The sequence below is a fragment of the Opisthocomus hoazin genome, chromosome 7, assembly GCF_030867145.1.
Source record: "Opisthocomus hoazin isolate bOpiHoa1 chromosome 7, bOpiHoa1.hap1, whole genome shotgun sequence".
In the NCBI taxonomy this organism is placed as follows: domain Eukaryota; kingdom Metazoa; phylum Chordata; class Aves; order Opisthocomiformes; family Opisthocomidae; genus Opisthocomus; species Opisthocomus hoazin.
The window spans coordinates 194,523-214,160 of NC_134420.1; the positions used below are offsets into that span (position 1 = coordinate 194,523).

At 65.3% G+C, this 19,638-nt stretch overlaps 4 protein-coding genes across 10 annotated transcripts in view; 1 reads left to right on the forward strand and 3 right to left on the reverse strand.

Annotated features, from left to right (window-relative positions):
- CTNND1 (catenin delta 1) overlaps positions 1–4,963 on the reverse strand; it is a 31,823-nt gene extending 26,860 nt beyond the window's left edge. For 6 of the 7 annotated variants that reach the window (XM_075425423.1, XM_075425425.1, XM_075425424.1 and 3 more), the window contains exon 1: positions 4,746–4,833. Coding sequence is in view for 1 of the 7 variants with exons in the window: in XM_075425426.1 (XP_075281541.1) it covers positions 4,746–4,760 (15 nt within the window). In the remaining 6 variants the exon portion in view is untranslated. Of the gene's footprint in view, positions 1–4,745 lie in introns of all 7 variants that reach the window. The other variant, XM_075425426.1, reaches the window with a different exon arrangement.
- Positions 4,964–12,943: 7,980 nt separating this feature from the next.
- SELENOH (selenoprotein H) lies at positions 12,944–14,014 on the reverse strand. The gene is made up of 4 exons (XM_075426840.1): positions 13,896–14,014; positions 13,596–13,742; positions 13,371–13,516; positions 12,944–13,299 (listed from the first exon to the last, which is right to left on the reverse strand). Exons 2-4 carry the CDS (start codon positions 13,739–13,741, stop codon positions 13,199–13,201), a joined length of 393 nt encoding a protein of 130 aa, XP_075282955.1. The 5' UTR covers position 13,742; positions 13,896–14,014; the 3' UTR covers positions 12,944–13,198.
- A 259-nt stretch (positions 14,015–14,273) lies between these two features.
- On the reverse strand, positions 14,274–16,800 carry TMX2 (thioredoxin related transmembrane protein 2). Its single transcript, XM_075426839.1, has 8 exons — positions 16,573–16,800; positions 16,042–16,102; positions 15,761–15,874; positions 15,288–15,364; positions 15,104–15,210; positions 14,936–15,001; positions 14,709–14,838; positions 14,274–14,606 (listed from the first exon to the last, which is right to left on the reverse strand). Exons 1-8 carry the CDS (start codon positions 16,759–16,761, stop codon positions 14,460–14,462), a joined length of 891 nt encoding a protein of 296 aa, XP_075282954.1. The 5' UTR covers positions 16,762–16,800; the 3' UTR covers positions 14,274–14,459.
- A 234-nt stretch (positions 16,801–17,034) lies between these two features.
- Positions 17,035–19,410, forward strand: MED19 (mediator complex subunit 19). The gene is made up of 5 exons (XM_075426563.1): positions 17,035–17,230; positions 17,547–17,803; positions 17,905–18,001; positions 18,091–18,185; positions 18,364–19,410. Exons 1-5 carry the CDS (start codon positions 17,035–17,037, stop codon positions 18,430–18,432), a joined length of 714 nt encoding a protein of 237 aa, XP_075282678.1. The 3' UTR covers positions 18,433–19,410.
- The last annotated feature ends 228 nt before the right edge of the window (positions 19,411–19,638 follow it).

Sequence of the window (19,638 nt, forward strand, 5' to 3'; positions counted from 1 at the left end):
CACGACCGGTGACCCACCCTTCCAGGTCGGAAAAACTCGTCTTTGCAGTCTGACACACTCCCTCCCACCCATGGCAGCTACCCACGTGCACAGGCTGCCCAGCGCCATCTCCCCTTTCCTACTGGGCCAGCAGAGGAGCTGGGAGCATCAGCGAGGAAGCAGCTGAGAGATCTGGGAGCTCTCCTCAATAAAGACCAGCTCGAGCACCACACGGGATATGGGCAAGAGGAAAACACGTTGGCTGAGGACAGCAAGACGCCTTCTTCCTCCTGGCCAGGGTGGAACCAGTTCTCCGTGTTCACCTACTCTGAGGGTACCCAACTCCCTCACTGGGCCACCTCGCCCCTGGGGAACCCGTCCCCCTGACCCCAGCAATCACTCTTCTACCCCAGAGGTGCTTCTGCAGCTGCAAAAGCCACGCAAGGTTGGAGCAGCTCCTCTGGCTGCCAGCCACCCCAGCACAGTGCAGGCAGCCCTCCTCATGCTGCCAGCTCCTGAGGAGGCAGAAGCAGGTAAGGCTCACGCTGCTTCCAGGTCCGGCACGCCCAGGAGCGGCCAGCAGCAGGAAGCTGGTGAACTTTGAGCAGTGTTCCCGGCAATGGGGCCAACGCCCAGAGGAGCAGGAGCAGTCAGGACTGGGATGGAGGCACAGAACAGCTCCTGCCCTCGCACGCACCCAACACCGCTGCCACCAAAGCCAGCCACCCAGGGATGCCCTCGTACCAGCCCTGGAGCTGCAGGTTTTAAAAAGGGCTCCCAGAACTGCACCAGCACCTCGGCCAGGCTACAGGAGAGTTGTTCCCAGGGCTCACTCCCCTACCCCAACCTGCCCAGACCCCTCCCTGCATGGGCTGGAAGGCCAGTCACTCCTAGCCTGGACAAGCACCCCAAGACTTTCTCCTACACATTGTACACCCACTGACACCCCAGCAGCACCTCACAGCCTCAGAGACCCCCCCAACTTCCAACACACCAAAAGGCCAGGGCTGTGGTTTTGCAAAAGAAATCCTGCTCTCCTATCAGCACAAACATCTGGGCAACAAACTTTTAAAATTAAACACACAGGCAAGGTGTTCAGGCTGGGTCAGGTCCCCAGGCCCACACTGGCACAAGCATTTCTGCAGTGGGCGCAGGCTCTGCAGCACAAAGTCACCATGGACCTGCAGCACAATGTTAGGGACACAGGGACAAGCTCCCCAGCTTCCATCACCCCTCTGTCACTGCCCCCTTGCAGAGACACTTATCTCCCTGACTGTCCATCCCCACCTCATTCCAAGGCCCATGCACACCAGGCGTCCCTTGACCAGCCTCCGACCTCCAGCTGCTCGCTGCTCTGGGCTGCAGGAAGCAGATGGAAACAGAGGCAACGGGTGCTTGGGTTAAGGGTTCGCCCATCCTGGCATCAGGCCTGACAGCCTGTGCTCCTTCATCACCAGTTTGCCCTCCATCCAGCAGCCACCCGTCTCTCCTCTCTGCACTGTGCTGTCTTCATCTGGGCCACAACACGGAAGCAGAACACCTCACAAGGAAAACTCTGGCTTCATCTGCAGGGAAGTGGGGAGAGGGGGCAGAACCACAGGAGGATCACATGGCACCCACTGCACCCCGACATCTGCTCGACAGGTAACATCACAACACATTAACCCCGGGTCAGCCCCTGCCGCAGCAGCCACCAGACAGGGCATGCACAGGGACAGGCATATGTGGGCTGGAGCAGCAGTGGGCAGCAGCACCAGCAGCATTCCCAGGGGGAAGGTGATTAGCAACAAGCACAAGACAGGCAGGAGGCTGGACAGACTCATCAGCCTGCTGCTGGGAGTTTCCACTACAAGAACTGGCTCCAAGCAACAGTTTTACCCCCAGACAGCCTCCTCGGAAGGCAAGAAGCAAAGAGAAGGTTGTAGACACCTTGGGCAACTCAAGGACTTTGGTCGAGAGCCTGTAAATCCAGCCCCCTTCCAACAGCCTTGCACCGAGACACATTCCTGCACTCTGTGCCAGAGGACAACCTCCTCCACTGGCCAAGCCCCATGTCACACGTGGAGGAGCCTCCTGAATCACCCAAGAGGCTTGGGTTTTGTCACCGCATCCAGGCAACACCTGTTGCCTTTTATGGACCCAAACCAGCTCTGCAGTTCTGCTGCTCACTATCAGCAAGGCAGGGGTGGGGGAAAACAACCACACTGCAGACACCCATGTTTTCAGAGTCAGAAGGAGAGCTCTGTACTTCCCTGGAGACAGTACCACCGCAGTCTGGGGAAAGGGCTCCATCCTCGCCAGCAGTAAATGAGACACTGTTACAAGCAGTTGTTGGGAAGAGAAACCAAGAGATTTAACCAGCACTCTCCTCCCTAAGATCACAGACACTAGTAAGGTATTTTGCAAACAGCCTTCCAGGCATGGTCCAAGCTACGCTATTACCTTCTGGGTGTCCTAAAGCCATCCCCAGCACAGATACAGTGGACCAAGGTCTTATCTCCATGCCACAGGCTGGAGGAGAGAAGAGATGAGAGGCATCCAGGGACAGAGACACCAGCTGCGCAGTCTGCACTGGACCATTCATCCGACTCCCAGCCCATCTTCAGGGAAAGGACGGCCCCAAGGGCAGACCACAAAGATCAGGGCCTGACCTCCAAGTTGGAAGCGAGGAGGCTCACCCCTCCGCAGCAGCCCAGCACACTCCACTAAGCAAGCACTTTCATCCTCCCACCCCTTCCAGGAAGGCTCCGTCCAAGATTCCAGCAAATGCTGCACATTGCGAAGGACAGTTGCTTGCATGCAACAGAGTCCCATCCAAGTTCAGTCAAGTGGAAGGAGATGAGCTTTCTAAAAACTGCCTTATTGTTTTCCGTTTAAAGCGCACAAGTAAACACCAACAGGTACAAGAACCTGCCTCAAGAAAGCACCGGAAGCAGGACGGAACCAGCAAGGTAGCTGTGCGGAAGACTAACGATTCCCCTGCTCCGACTCTTCCCAGCACACGGCTTTCCACAGACCTGGGGGACGCTGCCTGCTCCCCCCACAGGAGCCCCAGCAGGCTCTGCAGATCTGTCATGCACAGCAACGTGTGCTGTGGGTACCGGAGACGGGAGTCTATGAGCCGCCAACCAGTTGCTCACCCTCAGCTCTGTGCACCCAGAATAGCTGCTCAGAGGAGGAAGAGCAAGGCACAGAAATGGAAGTTTCAAACAAAGCTGTGACCACTGACCACGGGATTCCCAGTACACCTGGATCCTGGAGGTGCTGAGCTCTCCCTACTCAGCCAAGGAGAAGTCCGTTCTCAATCCCACACCAACAACTGGGCAGCCAAGCCCAAGGGCACCAGCACAGGGGGACGTCAGGCAGAACTGCAGGCAGCTGTAGTTGGATAGCATCAGGACACTCCACACGCGCCCAGATGTTCCCCTCGGACGGGCAGAAGCCTGTGCAGGTCTGGGTGCCACAGTCCTGCGACAGGGGCCTCCAGCCCTGCCACAGGTTCCCCGCTGCAGGAGGGACAGCCCAGGCCTCCCCCCTAACCCCCCACAGCCACTGGCTCCAGGGAAGAGCCCGGCCACCAAGCACTGGCCAGCGAGGGAGGCACTCCCAGGAGATCCACCCTTCTCGACGACAATCAGAGGAAGCTTTGTCATCCAGGCTCCCTCACCCAAAGCTCAGGGGCACAACAGAGGTGCCCCACATCCCTCCTGCGAGGTGGGCCAGCCCGCCTGAGCCTCGCAGACACCCTCATGACAGAGCCACCCAAACTTCCAAGCATTTACCCCAAGCAAAGTCTCTCCTCCATGCTGCTCCCAGGAGGGATGGCAGCACCGGGTTGCACAAGGCAGCGCCGCAGAAGGTCACCGGCTCCTCCCGGGAACGGCGCAGGGCAGCGGGCAGAGGCAGCCGGCTGCTACGTGACAGAGGGGCCCAGGGGAGCGGGACTGAACAGCCGCGCGGGCCCAGCCCCGCAGCCCGGCCGCAGCAGGGTCGCGCCTCCGGGAAGCGTTCCAGTGCCGCGGGCGGGCCGCGGGGCGGGCGGAGGGGGCTGCCGGGCCGGTTCCAAGCTCGAAGCCGCGCCGCGAAGGAGACCCCACCGCTGCAGCCGCGCACCTGACCCTCCCGGGCACGCCAGCCACCCCCACCACCAGAACAAAGGCGCAGGCGAACGAGGCACCGCGGGACGAGCCCGCCCGCAGCCGGGCAGAGGCGAGTCCGGGCGGCTGGGAGAGGACCACGCCGGGAGGCAGAGCCGGAGACCCAGGCCGTGCCCCGGCAGAGTCCCCACGGCGGGGCTGAGCGCCGGCCCCCCCCACCCCCGGCACAAAGGGAGCGGGGAGCCCTGCCGGCGCCGGCCGCGGGAAGCTGGCACACGGGCTGCCTTTGTTCCAGCGGAGGCGGCGGCGGGCCGGCACCGGGCGGGCAGCGGGGCGGCCGCTCGGCCCCGCCGCTTTTGTGTCGCTCCCCGCGGGCTCCGGGCTGGCTGGGTCCCCGCCAGCGCCCCCGCCAGGGCCGGGCACCGCCGCCCCGGCCGGTCCCGCGGGGTGCGGCCCAACCCCCGGCTCCCGGGCAGCGACGGGCCTCCAGGGGTCCGGCACCCGCCGGCCCCGGCAAGAGAGCACGGCCGGGCCACGGGCCCACCGAGAGGGCGAGGGCCGGCCCGCCCCCCTCCCGCCGCGGGGGCGTGCGGCGCCCGGCATGTGCCGGCTCCCCTCCCCAGCCCCCCCCGGACAGGCGGCGGCGGGCGCGCCGAGAGCGGGACTCACCGCGGCCAGGCTCATCGGCGGCGGGCAGGGGGGCCGGTCCGGTCCGGTCCCGCCCCGCGGCGGCGGCACGGCCGCCCGACCCGCTCCGCGGGGACGCGGCGAGGCGAAAGGCGAGGCGCCCGGCGAGGGACGACAACTGCGGGCGGCGGTCGGGTCCCCGCCGGTGTGCGCAGGGGTAACGGAGCGGTCCGGGGAGGGTCGGGCCGGACCTCGCCGCGCCGTGCGCCCGCGCCGCTCCCGCACCTAAAATGGAAGTTGCTCCGCCGGGGCGGGACGGGGCGGGGCGACGGCTCCGCCCCCTGGCGTCAGCGTCACCCGCGCCAATGGCGGGCAGAGCTCGGCAGCGCCCGGCCCGCCAATGGGGCGCGCCGCCGGGCAAGGGGCGGGGCAGCGGCGGAGCGGGGTGTGCCGCGGAGTCTGCCCGGGTGGGGTCTGTCCCCCGTGGGGTCTGTCCCCTGGGGGATCTGAAACCGGTGGGGCCTGTGCCGGGAGGGGCCTGTCCCCGTCTGGTCTCTCTCCCACGGGGTCTGTCCCAGTGGGGGTCTGTCCTGGGGGGGATCTGTCCCCCGTGGGGTCTGTCCCGTGGGGTCTGCCCCGGGGGGTGTGTGTTCCCCCAGTGGGGTCCACCCTCTCGCGTGGTCCTCCTCCGGGGAGGGGGTCTCCCAGGCACGGGGTCTGCCGGGGGTGGTGGGGTGACAGCCCCCCCAGCAGCCCCTCTGGAGCAGAGCCCCCTCCCGGGCCTGTCCCGCCGGAGCCGGGAGGACATGTCACCCCTCCGGGCTGGAATTCGCCCAGAAGCAGGTCTCGGGGGGAGCTGGGCTGCAGAGCCGCCCGGGGGTCCCCCTCGCCCCTCTGGCTCCAGGGAGCCGGTGCTGGCCGGAGCCCCGCTGACGCTGGTCCTGGGCAGCACCACGAGCCCCCCAGCCGGCCCCCATCACCGGGAGCTCATCCCAGGTGGGCCCTGTCCCCGTGCCCCCACCAACACATCCTATGGGCTCCTGCCCCAGAGAGTGCGGGTGGAGGGACATGGCGGTGGCCAGGGACAGATGCGCCGCCGGCCACTCTAGCCGGGGGGGACTGGAAGGCCCCGTGGAGGGATCGCAGCTAATTTTGAGTGGCCCCTTGCATGGCCGAGGCCGTGTGGACAGCCACGGGGCTGCAGGCAGAGTGGAGGGCTGGCGAGAGCACAGATAAGCCGGGTGGGGGGAGGCATGCGGTGGGGAAGGCGTGGGGGCTTGGCGTGTGCTGCGTTGATGTGCCGCTCACAGCAGACCAGGCGAGAAATGCCAGCACAACCCAGTCAAGGCCATCCTGCTCTGCCCGCTCCCACGGCACCGGAACAAACAGTGCTGCCGTCCCTGCGGGTGCAGGGAAAGAGTGGAAGGGGACCAGGGTGGGTACAGAGACCCGGGGCAGGAGATTTAAAAGCAAGGTTTAACAATTGCAGCTAATCCAGTTGGAGAAACGTACTCCAGAACGAGTAGCACTGCGCAAGGGAGCAGTGTTCTGTCCCAGGGCCTGCTGCTGTCACTCCATGGCTCTGGGAATGGAGCTGAGCTCGGGTGCACTGCTGCTGCGAGCGCTCTTGGACCTGCACCGTGGTGCGGGAGGACTCCCCTTCCCTAGGGACGAGGAAGCAATGCAGAGCCTGCCCCTTCTCATGCTCCGTGCCGCTCACCTGGGAGAATTCCGGGTCCAGGTCCCCGAAGGCAACAGCTCTCTGCCCGGTGTCCGGCTCTGGGCTGGCAGGACCCAGGCGCTGGGGAGGATCCTGTCTGCTCCCAGTTGCCACACTGTTAGCAAGACAATGACAGGAGGAAAAGAGCTGAGGAAGGTTTTGGGTGGGGACAAGTGATTCTTGGGGTAAATATGCATTGCTCGGTGAGGCAAGGAGGTGGGGGAGATGGGACAGTGGAGGGTAATCCCCCAGCCAAGGTGAGGTCTGCTGAAGGTGGCGCAAAATTTGGAGAAATGGCATTTCATAGGGCTGTGAAAGGCACACTTAAGGAGATTATCGGGGTGTGGGACCCCCAAACTAGCTCCCTTGTTTGATTTGTAAAACAGACCATCCAACCTGCTGGCTGTAGAGAGAGCCGGCCTCGGGCCCTCCCTGGGAGGGGGGACGCTTCTCCATCCCATGGCAGGGAACCGAGACCTCCTCCCTGTACCCCTTCATCCTCACTGTCACCCAAAAGGAGCAAGCTGGGGTCCCTCTTGGCCCTGTGCCTCGAGCGATAGCTGCTCCTAGGTCGCAAATAGTCCTTGGCTGCCCTCTCCTCCTCTTTGCCCACATAAAGGACGGAGGTGGGTGCGTCCCCTGCATCTTGGGGACATGGAGGGAGAAGAGGTGCTCTTGCAATTTGTTCTGGGAAGAGGAGTCCTCACCGGCGTGTCCCAGGAATTTCTGACATCTCTGAAGGGACAGCTATCCCTCAGCAAAAAACCACCAGGGCAGCTCACTCCTCCACCCCAGCACTGGTTTCCATGCCACAGCCTCCAGGGCTCCTGCCCAGGTTGTCAGGACTACGGGCTGTCGGTGGGGTATGCGCATGGGCCTGACGCGCCTGGACAAACCCACTGCCCTTGGCAATGCGGGGTGAAACCAGCATGGAGCCACGGGCGTGGGTAGGGGGGCATCACCAGATGGGGTGGTTCCACATCACCTCACAAATTATTTCAGCCCAGAAGTAGATTCCAAGCGCAGCTGCCCGTGCTCCCTCCTTACCCTTCCCTATCACTGCCCGAAATACCCAGTCCCCCCGTCCTGCCCTGAGGAAGGTGGGTGGCTGAGCGCAGGGTGCACAAGTCGTGCTAAGGCTTCACCTTGCACATGACAGTGTGGGAGATGCAGGCAGCATGCCCCAGCGTGCAGCGGGGACCGTGCATGGCAGATGGCCGCCCTGACACAGACGACAGGTAAGCGGCCGCCGGTGCGGGAAGCCTGGGCCAGCCTTCTGCTGGGCCTGGTGCATGGCCGCTTTGTTGCTGTTTCGATCAGCCCAGAAATTTAACAGCCTTTAAAGATTTTAGTTTCTGCAAAGATTAAACACCCTGTTGCGAACACACCTCTGCTGGCTCCAGGTCGGAGCTGGAGTCAGAGCTCTTTGAAGCTGGGCGGGTGCCTCGTGTCCCGAGGGCTGCAGGATGGAGCTGGACGGAGTCTATCAGCGCAGTCAGCTTGAGCTCCTGATGCAGCTGTGCCCTGGCAGCTGCCAGAACACCCGGTGATGCATGCTTACTTTTGAAGGCAGGCTGAACCCTGATCCTCTGCCTTCAGCTCACCCAGCAGCAGATCACACTCTTGTTTGAATGTAACTACTGTGGCAGAGGAGTCCATCCCACCACTTCCTGGGAAGAAGAGAAGAGATGTGTTACTGGCATGGGAAAATTTGCCCTCTTTTACAGTAATTGCGTGTAATAACATCTTGCACATCCCCTTTCATCCTACAGCGCTGCTGATGTCTTATCCAGATGAGACGCCCAGAAAACACAGCTACCACCGGAACAGAGCAAGACAGCTTGTTTACGAGACAGATCAGTGCTTCTCGGTGGTGGAAGGCAGCAGGAAGGGGAGGCTGCCGTCTTCGGGTCCAGCGCAGGCGGTTCAGAGAGATGGCCTGCATTGTTCTAAACCAGGATAACAAGACACTTCCACAGCCCCTTTCCTATGGGAATCCCGACAGGTTGCTGTCTTCCCCCACGCGAGAGGAAGTATGGCACCGAGAAGGTTGCATCCGTTGGACACCAGCATTAAAGGGGAGGAGGGAAGCTGGGACTGCTGGAGCTTTTCAGCTCTAACGTGAAGACACCAGGTGATAAAGCAAGTCCACAGTTCACCCTGACTCCTTTGCGGAGTGGCGCCTGGCAGCTCCGTGTGCTCGGCACAGAGTCACAGGAAAGCCCAATACCTGCCTCCCGCCTGCCTCCCGCTGTGCTCGGGCTCTCCCAGGCCTGCAAACCAGCCTGCCTTCAACATTTGGTGTCCGGCCTGGCTGCACCCCATCAGGCTCTCAGACTGTCGGATTCCTGTTACATCTTTTGCTCAGATGTGCAAATGACAGAAGTATGCATAGAAATCTCCTTCCCTCCCATCCCCACAATAATCTATCGCTACGTACAGTCTCTTCTTGTTCCCCTGTACACATCCAGTGCTTTTCCTAGCCATGGACACCCGCCTTCATCCTTCCCCTCTGCAGCAGCTGCAGCAAACCACGAGGTACCTCCCAAGGACGGGGAACCAGGGGCAGCTCCTGCACTGCAGTGCAGCAACCAGAGTGAAAAGGGATATTGCTAGAAAATGATCACAGCTGCAAGTGAGACCCAAGATGAATTTCCTTTCTCTTAAATAAACCAGCTCAGAATCTGCTGGTTCGAGGGCCTGGGAGACGTGGGGAAGACATGACTTGTCCCGTGTGGAGGCCGCTCTTCCCACCAACTGGATAGCCAGCGCACCTTCAGGCGGCCTCCAGACTAAGTTGCCTTCCCTTCCCCTCCCCAGTGAATCCCACTGGGAGATAAACCCTGCTTGGAATTCCCAGTCCACTGAGTCACGCAGGGCTGTGCCCAGCCGCCCAAGCCCTGACCACAGCGAAGCAAGGGCCGTGCCTTAGGTAACCAGCTTCCCAACAGCTGAGGGCGGACAGAAGGATTCATGGCCTTACACGTTTCGCTTGCATAACAGTGAGAGCTACAGTTGCTTGTTTTTATCCAGCAAATTGTGGCAGCAAATATGGATGTTGGTGTTTAAAGAGAGGGATCAATAGGACAACAGGGTGTGGGTGCTTCTTTCAGTGCAGATTATTTGGCTTTGGGTACTAGTAAAAGTCACACTCACAAGAAGCCTCTTTTGTGTATCTACAATGGGAGTGTTTGCTGGTATTGCCAGACCATATCTCAGTAAATTTTAAGGGCAGACAAAGCTGTTGGTGAGGAGGGAGAGGCAGCACCGCAGCTGCTGGGGGTGCAGCGGGGAAGTGGGCTTTGCGTGACAGCGATGAGTGCTGTCGCCACTGTGAAATACTAAAACTGCCCCAAAGCAAAGGTCCCATCGGCTGTGCTGGGCCCAGGGCTGTGTGTCGCTTCAGGTCTTCCCTGAAGCTGAAGGTGCTTCCCACGGGGAGTTTTCCAGGGACGGGACCAAGGGCACAGGGGCCGGTGTGGACCCACAGGTGGATCACCAGGCTGGGGTGGATTTAGAAACACAAGGCAGCAGCAGTCGGGCGGGTACTACTACCCCAAACAGTACCTGGATTCATCCGCTCCCAACAAATTCAAGCTTTCTAAGCGACAGCTGCGATTGTTGTAATTCTGAAAAGATTTTGAGGGGCGGGGGAGGAAACATGTCTATTTTTTTTCTATTTTTATAAGCATATGATAGCACTTTGATATAAAATTACGTGCTTCGCTGTATCCCTTGGCATTTACGGCCAGGCTCCAAGCCACCCGAGGTCAATGGAAAGATTGCAACTAACCTCAGTGGCCGCTGGCCCACATCCACCATCAGGCACTTTCTTCCTTGGTTTGCGTCCATTTTGCACACAGCAAAAATGGAGAAGAAAACCCATCCTCGCATGTCAAACCAGACAAAAATCCATCTGCAAGGCCACAGAAAATAACAGAGGATGATAACTGCATTTGAAAATGCTGTAGGTTTAAAACCCATGGCATCATTTAGACTCCTATTCTTCTGCAGCTCTTGAAATTTCCACCCTCTTTGGTTGTTTGTAAGAACAGCTAATACCTCAGGGCAATCGGGCCAGGATTACTATAATTGTTGTTCATGCGCGTAGAGTGACTGACGCAGATGTTCTTACAATGGATGCTTTATAAAATGACAAAATACTTTCAAACTGAGTAGGAAGCATCGTTTGCACGAAGGACGGCTTCCAAAATACCCACCGTCCATCTCCCCCTCTCTGCCCGCTGTCTGTGTGCGTGCCCCACCCCTCCCAGAGCCGTCTGTGAGCTGCGACCACGCTGCTTCTCACATGCAAGGCCACGGCAGACTTTGAAAATCCAAAACAAGGCCCGGCACAGGGCGCTACACTAGCGAACCCCAGTGCCACCCCGTCATGCAGAGCTGCTTCGGCCCACGCAGAGGCATGGCAGCCAGAGGAGGGTTGAGGGAAACGCCGGCCTCACACTAGCAAGGCATGGCGGCGGCGGGGGCTCCACGGCCGCCCCGTCCCCTCCGCCCGCCTCAGGCAGAGCCCCACCCCCGCGCCCTTCCCGCCACAGCACCCGCCGCGCCGCCATTGGCTGGAAAGGCGCGATTGGCCGGCAGGATGAGCCAATGACGGGGCTGTTGCTGGGCGGGACGAGCTGCTGGGCCACGCGAGGCGGCGGGTGTGAGGGGCGCGCGTGCTGCGAGGAGGGGACGCGGCCTCGCCCAAGCCCACGCGCGGCCGCCCCGCACCCGTGCGCGTGCCCTCAGGCGCTCGGCAGCCGCCTCCACCTCCCACCGGCAGGTACGCAGTGGGTCCGGGCGGCGGGGGGGGGGGGGTGCTGCTGCCGCGCCTCAGGCCGGGGGCAGACCACGGACTCCAGACCCGCCTGCCCACCCCCGGAGCCGCCGTGGCCGGCGCCCACCGGGGTCCGAGCGAGCCCCGGGGGTTAGCGGGGGCACGCAGGGCGTCGCACGGCCCAGGGAGCTCTGTGGGGCTGCTGCATGGGCGGCCGGGCCTGTGCATAGCTGCGTGGACCCCTGTGCTGGCCTGTGGGCTGGACGCGCGGGCTGCCCCTGGGGCCTGCGGGGCTCTGCACGGCCGCTGCCTGGCTGCGTGGGACATCGCACAGAGACGTGGCGCTTTGCGGGGTGGTGACACAGACCGCTGCGTGGCTGCACGGGTGGTGCGGAACGCCCTGGTACCCACAGTCCTGGGCAGGCCCCGCCACGTCCCAGCCCCAAACCTTTTGGGCCAGTCTGAGGTGGGGGAGGCGGGTGCTGGTCCCCAGGTCCCCAGCGCTGCACTCTCTCCCCAGGGTGCCCATGGGCTCTCCGTCGGCCACCCCAAGGCTGCTCTACCGCAGCACCCGCCTGCTCCGCACGGCCTTCCGGCACCTCCACCAGCAGCAGCAGCGAGCAGATGTTTTCTGCGACGTGGTCCTGCAGGCTGAAGGTGAGTGGGTGGCGTGGCCCATGGAGGAGCCAGTGCTCTCAGGGGACCTGCAGGCAGGGTCCCCACAACACCCTGGGGAGGACTGGGGAGAGTAGGGGGGGGCTGCAGGGTGGTGACAGCCGCTGTTACATTGCAGGCGAGGCGGTGGTGGCCCACTGCTGCGTCCTCTCCGTCTGCAGCCCCTTCTTCATGGAGCAGCTGGGCCGGGAGCTGCCCCCACGGGGTCGCCGTGTGGTGCTGGAGCTGGGGGGGCTGCGGATCGGGGCGCTGCGCAAGCTGGTGCGCTTCCTCTACACCGCCGAGCTGGAGGCCACGCGCGAGGAGGTGCAGGAGGTGCTGGCGGCCGCCCGGCGCCTCCGCGTCACAGAGCTCGAGTCGCTGCAGCTCCAGGGGGGACGCCTCGTGAGGCTGGGACCCCAGCACCAGCTCAACCGCTCCTGCTTGCGCCCGCCCCAGCACGGCTCCCCCACGGTGGCGGGTGGTGGGGCTGGGCCAGGCGTCAGCAGTGTCCCCGCTGGGAGCAGTGGTGCGTCCCCACAGGGGTGGCCCTGCTCGCCAGGGATGCTGCAGCCCAGCCCCGGCCCTGGCCCCGTGGAGCGGGTGAAGCTGCGGAAGGTGGAGAGCGGGGAGCGCTGGGAGGTGGTGCAGGACAGGCAGCCCCCAGCTGCGCCCGGCTCCGTGGTGGAACCACGGCCCCCTGGGGACGTGGGTGCCCTGGGGCGAGCGGGCAGGCATTCCCCACCCCGGCAGCCCCCCCGGGCGGCCTGCAGGAAGCGCGGCCAGGTGCCCCCTGCACCCCGGCAGGGCTGCTGGCAGGCGGTGCCACTGGGGGACCCCCCAGGTGACCCTAATGGGGAGGAAGAGGAGGTGGACGTGGGGACAGTGGAGCCGTGCTGGCGCACTGCCTGCGTCTGGCCCTGCCCCTCATCCGACGAGGAGGAGGAGGAGGAGGAGGAGGAGGTGGATGTCCTCACCTAGGGGCTGGCTCTGCACCCCCAGCTGCTGCCCGCACCCCGGGCCAAGGGGCTGCATTGCCAGGCTGTGCAGCATTGGAATAAAGCATTGGAGCCCGCAGAGCTGTGCCGTGGGGCTGCCTAGCTTTATTGGGGAACAGCGGGGGACAAGGGGGAGCGTGGGGGGTGCCGGGGTCCAGGCGGTGGCTGCCCACGGTGGAGCGGCAGCATCAGAGACGGGACTGGGGCTGGTGGGTGCCCCCCACTTCGTCTCGCCTCTTCATGGGTGCTCGTGCCGTGGGTGCTGATCCCGGCCTGGCTGTGGGGAGAGGTGATGGGTGTGCACTCCTGGTCTCCGTCCACGCTCACCTGGGCACTCCCTCTACGCAAGGCTGCTCTTCAGGGCTTCCACCATGGCCTCCGGCGGCGGGAACTTCAGCTTGCGGGGGGGCCCCTTCCCGATGCCACTCCACAGCTCCACGGCTGGGGAGGACGAGGGGGGCGGGTCAGGGGTGTAGGGGAGCCCCCGCCTCCCCCCCGGCACCGGCACTCACTGCTGCCGTCCTCCTTCACCAGGGAGACCTCGAAGCTGTTCCTGCGCGGCGGCCGGGGGTTGATGTCCACGGGGAGGTGGGCCGCGGCCCCGCGCAGGGCCTCGCTCACCGCCGCCGCGTTGCGCCCGAACACCCGTCAGCTCTTGCTGGGGGGACAGGCGGGGGGTCAGCACCGCACCCCGGGAAGCCCCGCGGACACCCCCCACCCCCCCGGGCCCGGCTCACCAGTGCTCGATGACGACGCGTGGGCCGGGGCCCCCCGGGCTGCCCTCGCCGCGGGGGCGCGCCCGCTTCTCTGGGGCCGCCGTCTGCTCCGGGGCCTCGGCCGCCGCCGGCTGCTGGGCCCGGCGCTTCCTCCCGCGGGTAGCCATGCTGGGGAGAGCCGTCGGGGCGGTGGGGGCCGGGGCAGTGGCGGGGGGAAGGGGAGGGGCCTGCCCTATGGTCCCGCCGGGGGAAGGGAGGGTCCCGCGGACCCCGCTGTGTGGGAGCGGGTGGGAAGGGGGTCCCGGGGGAGCCGCTGCCTACCTGCTGCGCCAGCCACGTGCCGGGAGCACGGGGCGCCGCGCGGAGCTGCGCCACTCGGGCGACCGCGCGGGGGAGCGGTGGTGGCACCCGAACGGCGAACCGCAGCCCGCGAAACACTTCCCCCCCCCCCCCCCCGCCTCCGCAGGAGCCCCTCGCCTTTCCCGGGTCAGCGGCGGCGGGGCGGCCCTCGGTAACACCAGACCCGCTACCCCCTGTCCCCCCCCGGCAGGCTCAGTGGTTCCGCCGGCGGGCCCACCGTCATCCCTCCCCGCCGGGCAGCCATCGCAGCGGCGCCAGCCAATTGGAGCGCGGTGCCTGAGCGGTGCCCCGCCCCCGGCGACAAGCCCCGCCCCCGGCGCCGCACTGGGGACCGACAGCACACGGCCACGGCGCGTTTATTGTGAGCGGCGGGGCGAGCGGTCACCGGGGCGAGGGCTGTCCCAGGGCCCTGCCCGCCCCAGAGCACGTTCCCCTCGCAGAGCCGGCCCCGGGCTGGGCGGGCAGGCAGGCCCCACGGGGCCGGTGCCACCGGGGTGAGGGTGAGGCGGTGGAGAGTAACAGCTTCTACTTGTCCTTCTTGGCCTCCCCGTCGGGGCACGCGGCCCCTGCCTGCACGCCGGGGGGCTCCTCGGGCCCCTCCTCCCGCGGCTTCGATTGCTTCTTGGCCTTCTGGTAGAGCTCGTTGAGGTTGAACTCCCGGATCACGTTCTCCTGTGGCCAACAGGCAGCACTGGCACCCCCGTGGACCCCCGCGGCCCCCCCCCCCCCCCTTCACAGAGGCAGCGGGGCAGGGGGCTGGAGCATCCCACCCACCTCAGAGAAGGTCCAGGACACGGCCCGGCCCTTCTTGTCAATTTGTGGCCGGCGCATGGTCTCTGTCCCGCCCTGGAAGAGGATGAGGGTAGGCAACTGCTTGGTGAGGGGCGAGGTGCTGACCTTGTACCTGTGGCAGGAGGGGGACAGGCCGGCAGTAACCCCTGGGACTCCCGAGGACTCTGTCCTGGCACAGGCCCTGCTACCCAGGCCGTCTCCCCCCTGACCTGGTGCTGACATCTGTGTACCGGCCAACGTCCACCTTCCCGAAGTGCAGCCCCGAGCAGTTGTACCTGGGGAGGATGGGGACACATGACTGCAAGTGCTGCGGGCAACTGCAGGGCTGGGCACCAGCCCCAGCCACCCCCCTGACTTGCTGGAGCCCCCCCACTCACTTGAGAGAGAGGTCAGCGAAGATGGGGGCAAAGGACTGGCACTCGCTGGACCAGTTGGCAAAGAACTCGACAATCCAGGTCACCCGCTTGTCCCGGTCCAGCTCCTCCTGCCGCAGGGGCACGGGGCTCAGCAGGGTATGGCAGGCAGAGGCCCCTGCCACCCCCCTGGGGCGGGGATACTCACATCGATGGTCTTGTCACTGAAATACTTGATGTACTCGGGGCCCATGTAGAGGGGCGGCTTGCAGGTCATCAGGAACACTGCAACGACAGCACCCCTGAGCTCCCCACCCCCCCCGGTGTCTGGAAGGCACAGGCTGGGTTTGGGAGGGGGCTCCCTCCTTCCACAGAGCAGCCCGGGGGAACCAAGGCAGAGCGAGCCCTGGGGCAGGCAGACCCCCCCTCCTCCTTGAGGCACTTCCTGAACCCCCCCCATTGCCTACTGTTGCCCCCGGGGCCCACGGAGACTCCTTACGCCTGCACCCCCTCCTGCAACACAGGCCACAGGCCAGCCCCACGGCAAGAGGGAGCTTTGGCCCTTGCAGCCTGCTGGTGTGGAGGACAGGTAGGGGCTGCGGTTGCCAAGAGCCAGCCAAGCCGTGCCAAGGGGGCACCGCCACTACCCCAGTGCTATGGGTTCCCCTCAGCAGGTCTCACCTATGCAGAGCGTGAGGTAAAGCAAGCCCATGCGGATGTCGAGGCGGAAGAAGAGAATGGCGTTTGCCACTTTGCTGAACATGAAGATGTTCCCGACGTGCTGCTCCACAGTGACTGGGGAAGAAGGGAGAGCGGGATAGAAGACAGGGCCAGACCCCCGCAGAAGACCAGGGGGGATTGGGCAGTGGGCCAGGTCTGGTCCACCCAGATCTGTGGGGGAGGCCCCATAAGCAGCCCCTCCGGCCCCCTGCACCCACCCCACAGCACAGGCCCCGACTCACTGGAGCGCCGGTTCTTCATCATGACGATGGCGCTGAGGAACATGAGGATCTCCACCTCCCGCTGGGACAGGAGAGACGGTGTCGGCAGGAGGCACCCACGGCACCCTGCAGTCACCCAGCGCTGCCCGGCTGCTGGGCCTGGGGGCGGCCACCAGCACCCCCCGCAGCCGCACGGCCCTGCTGCGGCCAGGCTGCTGCCAGGCTGCTCCCGGCCCGGCCCCGCGTCCCTGCCAGTCCCCTGCCCCCTCCTGCCGCCCCTTTCCCTCCCGAGGCCCGGGCGGAGGCAGCAGGGAGCGGGGGCCGCCCCCGCAGCGACGGGCACGGCCTCCCGTCCTCGCCGGCGCCCGGCAGCCCCTGGCAGAGCGACGCCAGCGGCTACCGCGCTTCCCCTCCCGCAGCAGGGCTGGGGCTGCAGGCCCAGGGCAGGGCCCGGCCCAAGAGCGCAGGGAGGCGGGGCAGACCCCGGCAGGCTACGGGGGCAGGAGAGGGGCCAGGCCCGGGACCGCGGGAGGCCCGGCCCGGCCGCCTCACCCAGTCGAAGTCGCAGGGGTTGCCGTCCTCCCGCTGCGAGGGCAGCCCGCGGCAGAGAGGCGGGACCTTGCGGACGAGCAGGAAGGCGGTGGCGAGCAGGGCGGACAGTGGGTAGTAGGGCCGCGCCAGCCAGCGGCACAGCCCCGGCACCGAGTACAGCAGCGCCAGCAGCGGCGCCACCACCGCCATCTTCCCCCTGCGCGCACGGCCGCCCCGCCCCTATTGGGCCGCCCGCCTGCGGGAGGCGGGTCCTCGTCCCCTCTGGCCAGTGGCGAGCGGAGCTGTCAAGCTCTTCACACCCCCGCGGCTGACCAATGGAGGGGGAATACAGAAGCGACCAATCAGACGGCTCGGCCGAGTCTCCCTTAGCAACCGGGGCAGCGGGCGGAGCCCGGGCGGCGCTCGGCCAATCGCGGCGCGGCGCGGCGGGCGAGCCGGCCCCGCGCGGGGCACGCCGGGAAGATGGAGAACTTCTCGGCACTGTTCGGCGGGGCCGAGCCGCCGCCCGCCGCCGCTGCCGCCGCCCTGGGCTTCGGGCCCACCAAGGCGCCGGGCGCCGGGGCTGCGCCGCCCCCCGCCGCCGCCGCGCCGCCTCCGGGCGAGGACGCGGCCCGCAAGGCCGCCGCCGGCCCCTTCTACCTGCTGCGGGAGCTGCCAGGTTGGGGGCGGGGCCGTGGGGCGGAGGGCGGGCACCGCGCTCGACCAATCGGCGCGGCGGAGCGGGGACGCGGCGCCAACTGGCGGCACGACGGGCCAATAAGGGATGGGGGCGGTGGGCGGGGAGGCGCTAACTGACAGGGCGGCAGGCCAATGAGCGTGCAGGGGGCGGGGCCAGACAGGTCGCTGTCGAGTAGGGAAAAGGGGCCGGGGGGGGGGTGTCCTCGGCGGTGCGGGGCAGGGCCGGGGCCCGTCCGGGCGGCAGCACCGCCCCGCGCCCACCCCATCGCCCTCCCCGCGGCCGGCGGCTGTTGCAGGCACCACGGAGCTGACGGGCAGCACCAACCTGATCACGCACTACAACCTGGAGCATGCCTACAATAAGTTCTGCGGCAAGAAGGTGAAGGAGAAGCTCAGCAACTTCCTCCCCGACCTGCCCGGCATGATCGACCTGCCCGGCTCCCACGACAACAGCAGCCTGCGCTCCCTCATTGAGAAGCCCCCCATCTGCAGCAGCTCCTTCACCCCCCTCACCGGCACCATGCTGACGGGCTTCCGCCTCCACGCTGGCCCGGTGAGCCTGCAGCTGAGTGTCCGGGGACAGCCGCTCGGGCCAGGGGCCGTGGGGCGGGAGGTGCCTGGCCCGGCCTGACCGGCCCTGTCTCCTCTCCACAGCTGCCCGAGCAGTGCCGCCTGATGCACATCCAGCCGCCCAAGAAGAAGAACAAGCACAAGCACAAGCAGAGCCGCACCCAGGATCCCGTCCCCCCAGGTGAGGGGCTGTGCCTCGCTACCGCAGCCGCCCCCCCTTCCACCCAGCTTCGGGGGTGCCAGGCTCACCTGCTGCTCCTGTTTCCCCAGAAACCCCCTCGGATTCCGACCACAAGAAGAAAAAGAAGAAAAAAGAGGAGGATCCGGAGCGGAAGAGGAAGAAGAAAGAAAAGAAGAAAAAGAAGGTGGGTGAGGAGAGCCACGGTCTGGTTCCCAGCCTGTGCCCACCCCAGGGGCCGTCTGGCACCGAGCTTGGCCCAGGCAGCAGCAGCAGGGCCAGGAGCCAGCGGGCAGCCGTTCCGGGGGTGCTGTTGGTGAGCGGGAGGTCTTACGGGATACGTGGTGTCTGTCCTTCCTCTGCAGAACCGGCACAGCCCGGAGCACCCGGGGGTGGGCAGCTCCCAGGCCAGCAGCAGCAGCAGCTTGCGGTGAGGCCACGCCGGCGCCGCCCTGGGGACCCCCCTGCCGACAGGAGCGGCACTGACTGACCTGGGAGGGACTTGTCCCTCTGGCAGCGCTTGGCCCGGGGGGCTCGGGCTGGCCTGTCTCCCCCTGCAGAGAGGACACCCCCACAGCCCCCACTCGTGTCGTGCAGCCAGCTGGGACCAGGGGACAGACTCTGCTGGCACCGGCGCTGCCAACCTCGGCCTTTTATACCAAAACAACCCAGTGCATGGGGCCTCTCTTTTTTAGTCACCTTTTAATTAAAGTCTCTGCTCTGAGGAGGGCTGGTGGCAGTGGCTGCTGCAACCCTTGGCCGTCGCAGCAAGGAGCTGAGACTGGGAGGGTGGGGGGGGGGTCTGTGGGGGTGTGTAGGATTGGTGCTGCCCCACACACTGCGGCCAGGAGTGAGGAGCATGGCCAAGCACCCCCCGAGCAGCGGTGAGGGGTGCTCCTGCCTGGCTTTGGCTGTGGGGCTGGGTTGAGCGGCTCTGCACCCCTCTGCCAGTCACCTCCCGGGCCTGGCAAGGACAGGGGTGGCCCCAGCGAGGCGCCGTGTCCCTGTGGGGAGGTGGCTGCTGGCAGAGCACCCAGGGCTGCCGTCGTGGGGTCCAGGAGCCCCAGCAGCAGTCACTCCGTGATGCCAATGTCCTCCTTTGGTCCCAGCGTTGTGCACAGGGCCCTGAGCTTCCCCAGCTCCTGCGACACCTTCCCTAGAGCCGCCTTCCTCATGCCCTGGAAGAAAACTTCCCTTCTGTGGGACCAGGGGTTGCTCAAAAGCACCCCGAGGAGGAGCCTCCCCGAAATGGGGCCGGGCTTCGCTCTTGTCGGGCCCGCTTCCCTCTCTCCCACAAGGGGAGGGAGGGAGGTCTGAGACCCTAAAAGACCCTGCAGGACTGAAGCTCTCTGTCCCTGGTTGCTAAACAAAGCACATACACGCCCATGGGGGTGGCTCATTAAATATCCTTTTATTCCTCGTTTTTAAAATGGCTAATAAAAAAAACAATGGTGTGGCTCTGTGGAGGCCACAGGAAACGTAGTGCCGTAGAGAAAGAGCCAAGTAGTGCCTGAAGTTTTGGGAGCCCCTGCGCGGGGTGGTTGGCCTGGGCAGGGGACGGGGAGCGCTGGGCTTCTTGGCTGTGTTTTCGTTTGGCATGTGAGGAGAAAATATTGCTTTACGGGGCTGCACCCCGCTGG

Bases quoted from the DNA above. Each gene is read 5' to 3' on its own strand.
- TMX2 (XM_075426839.1), bottom strand. From the start codon at position 16,761: ATGGCGGTGGTGGCGCCGCTGCTGGCGCTGCTGTACTCGGTGCCGGGG. The intron at 15,365-15,760 runs GTGAGACCTGCT...CTGTCGTTGCAG, and splicing joins TTACCTCACGCTCTGCATAG to TGTTCCTGATGACCTGCAAG. The intron at 15,211-15,287 runs GTGAGTATCCCC...CCCCTGCGGCAG, and splicing joins TCAGTGACAAGACCATCGAT to GAGGAGCTGGACCGGGACAA.
- MED19 (XM_075426563.1), top strand. From the start codon at position 17,035: ATGGAGAACTTCTCGGCACTGTTCGGCGGGGCCGAGCCGCCGCCCGCC. The intron at 18,002-18,090 runs GTGAGGGGCTGT...CTGTTTCCCCAG, and splicing joins CCAGGATCCCGTCCCCCCAG to AAACCCCCTCGGATTCCGAC. The intron at 18,186-18,363 runs GTGGGTGAGGAG...CTTCCTCTGCAG, and splicing joins AAGAAAAGAAGAAAAAGAAG to AACCGGCACAGCCCGGAGCA.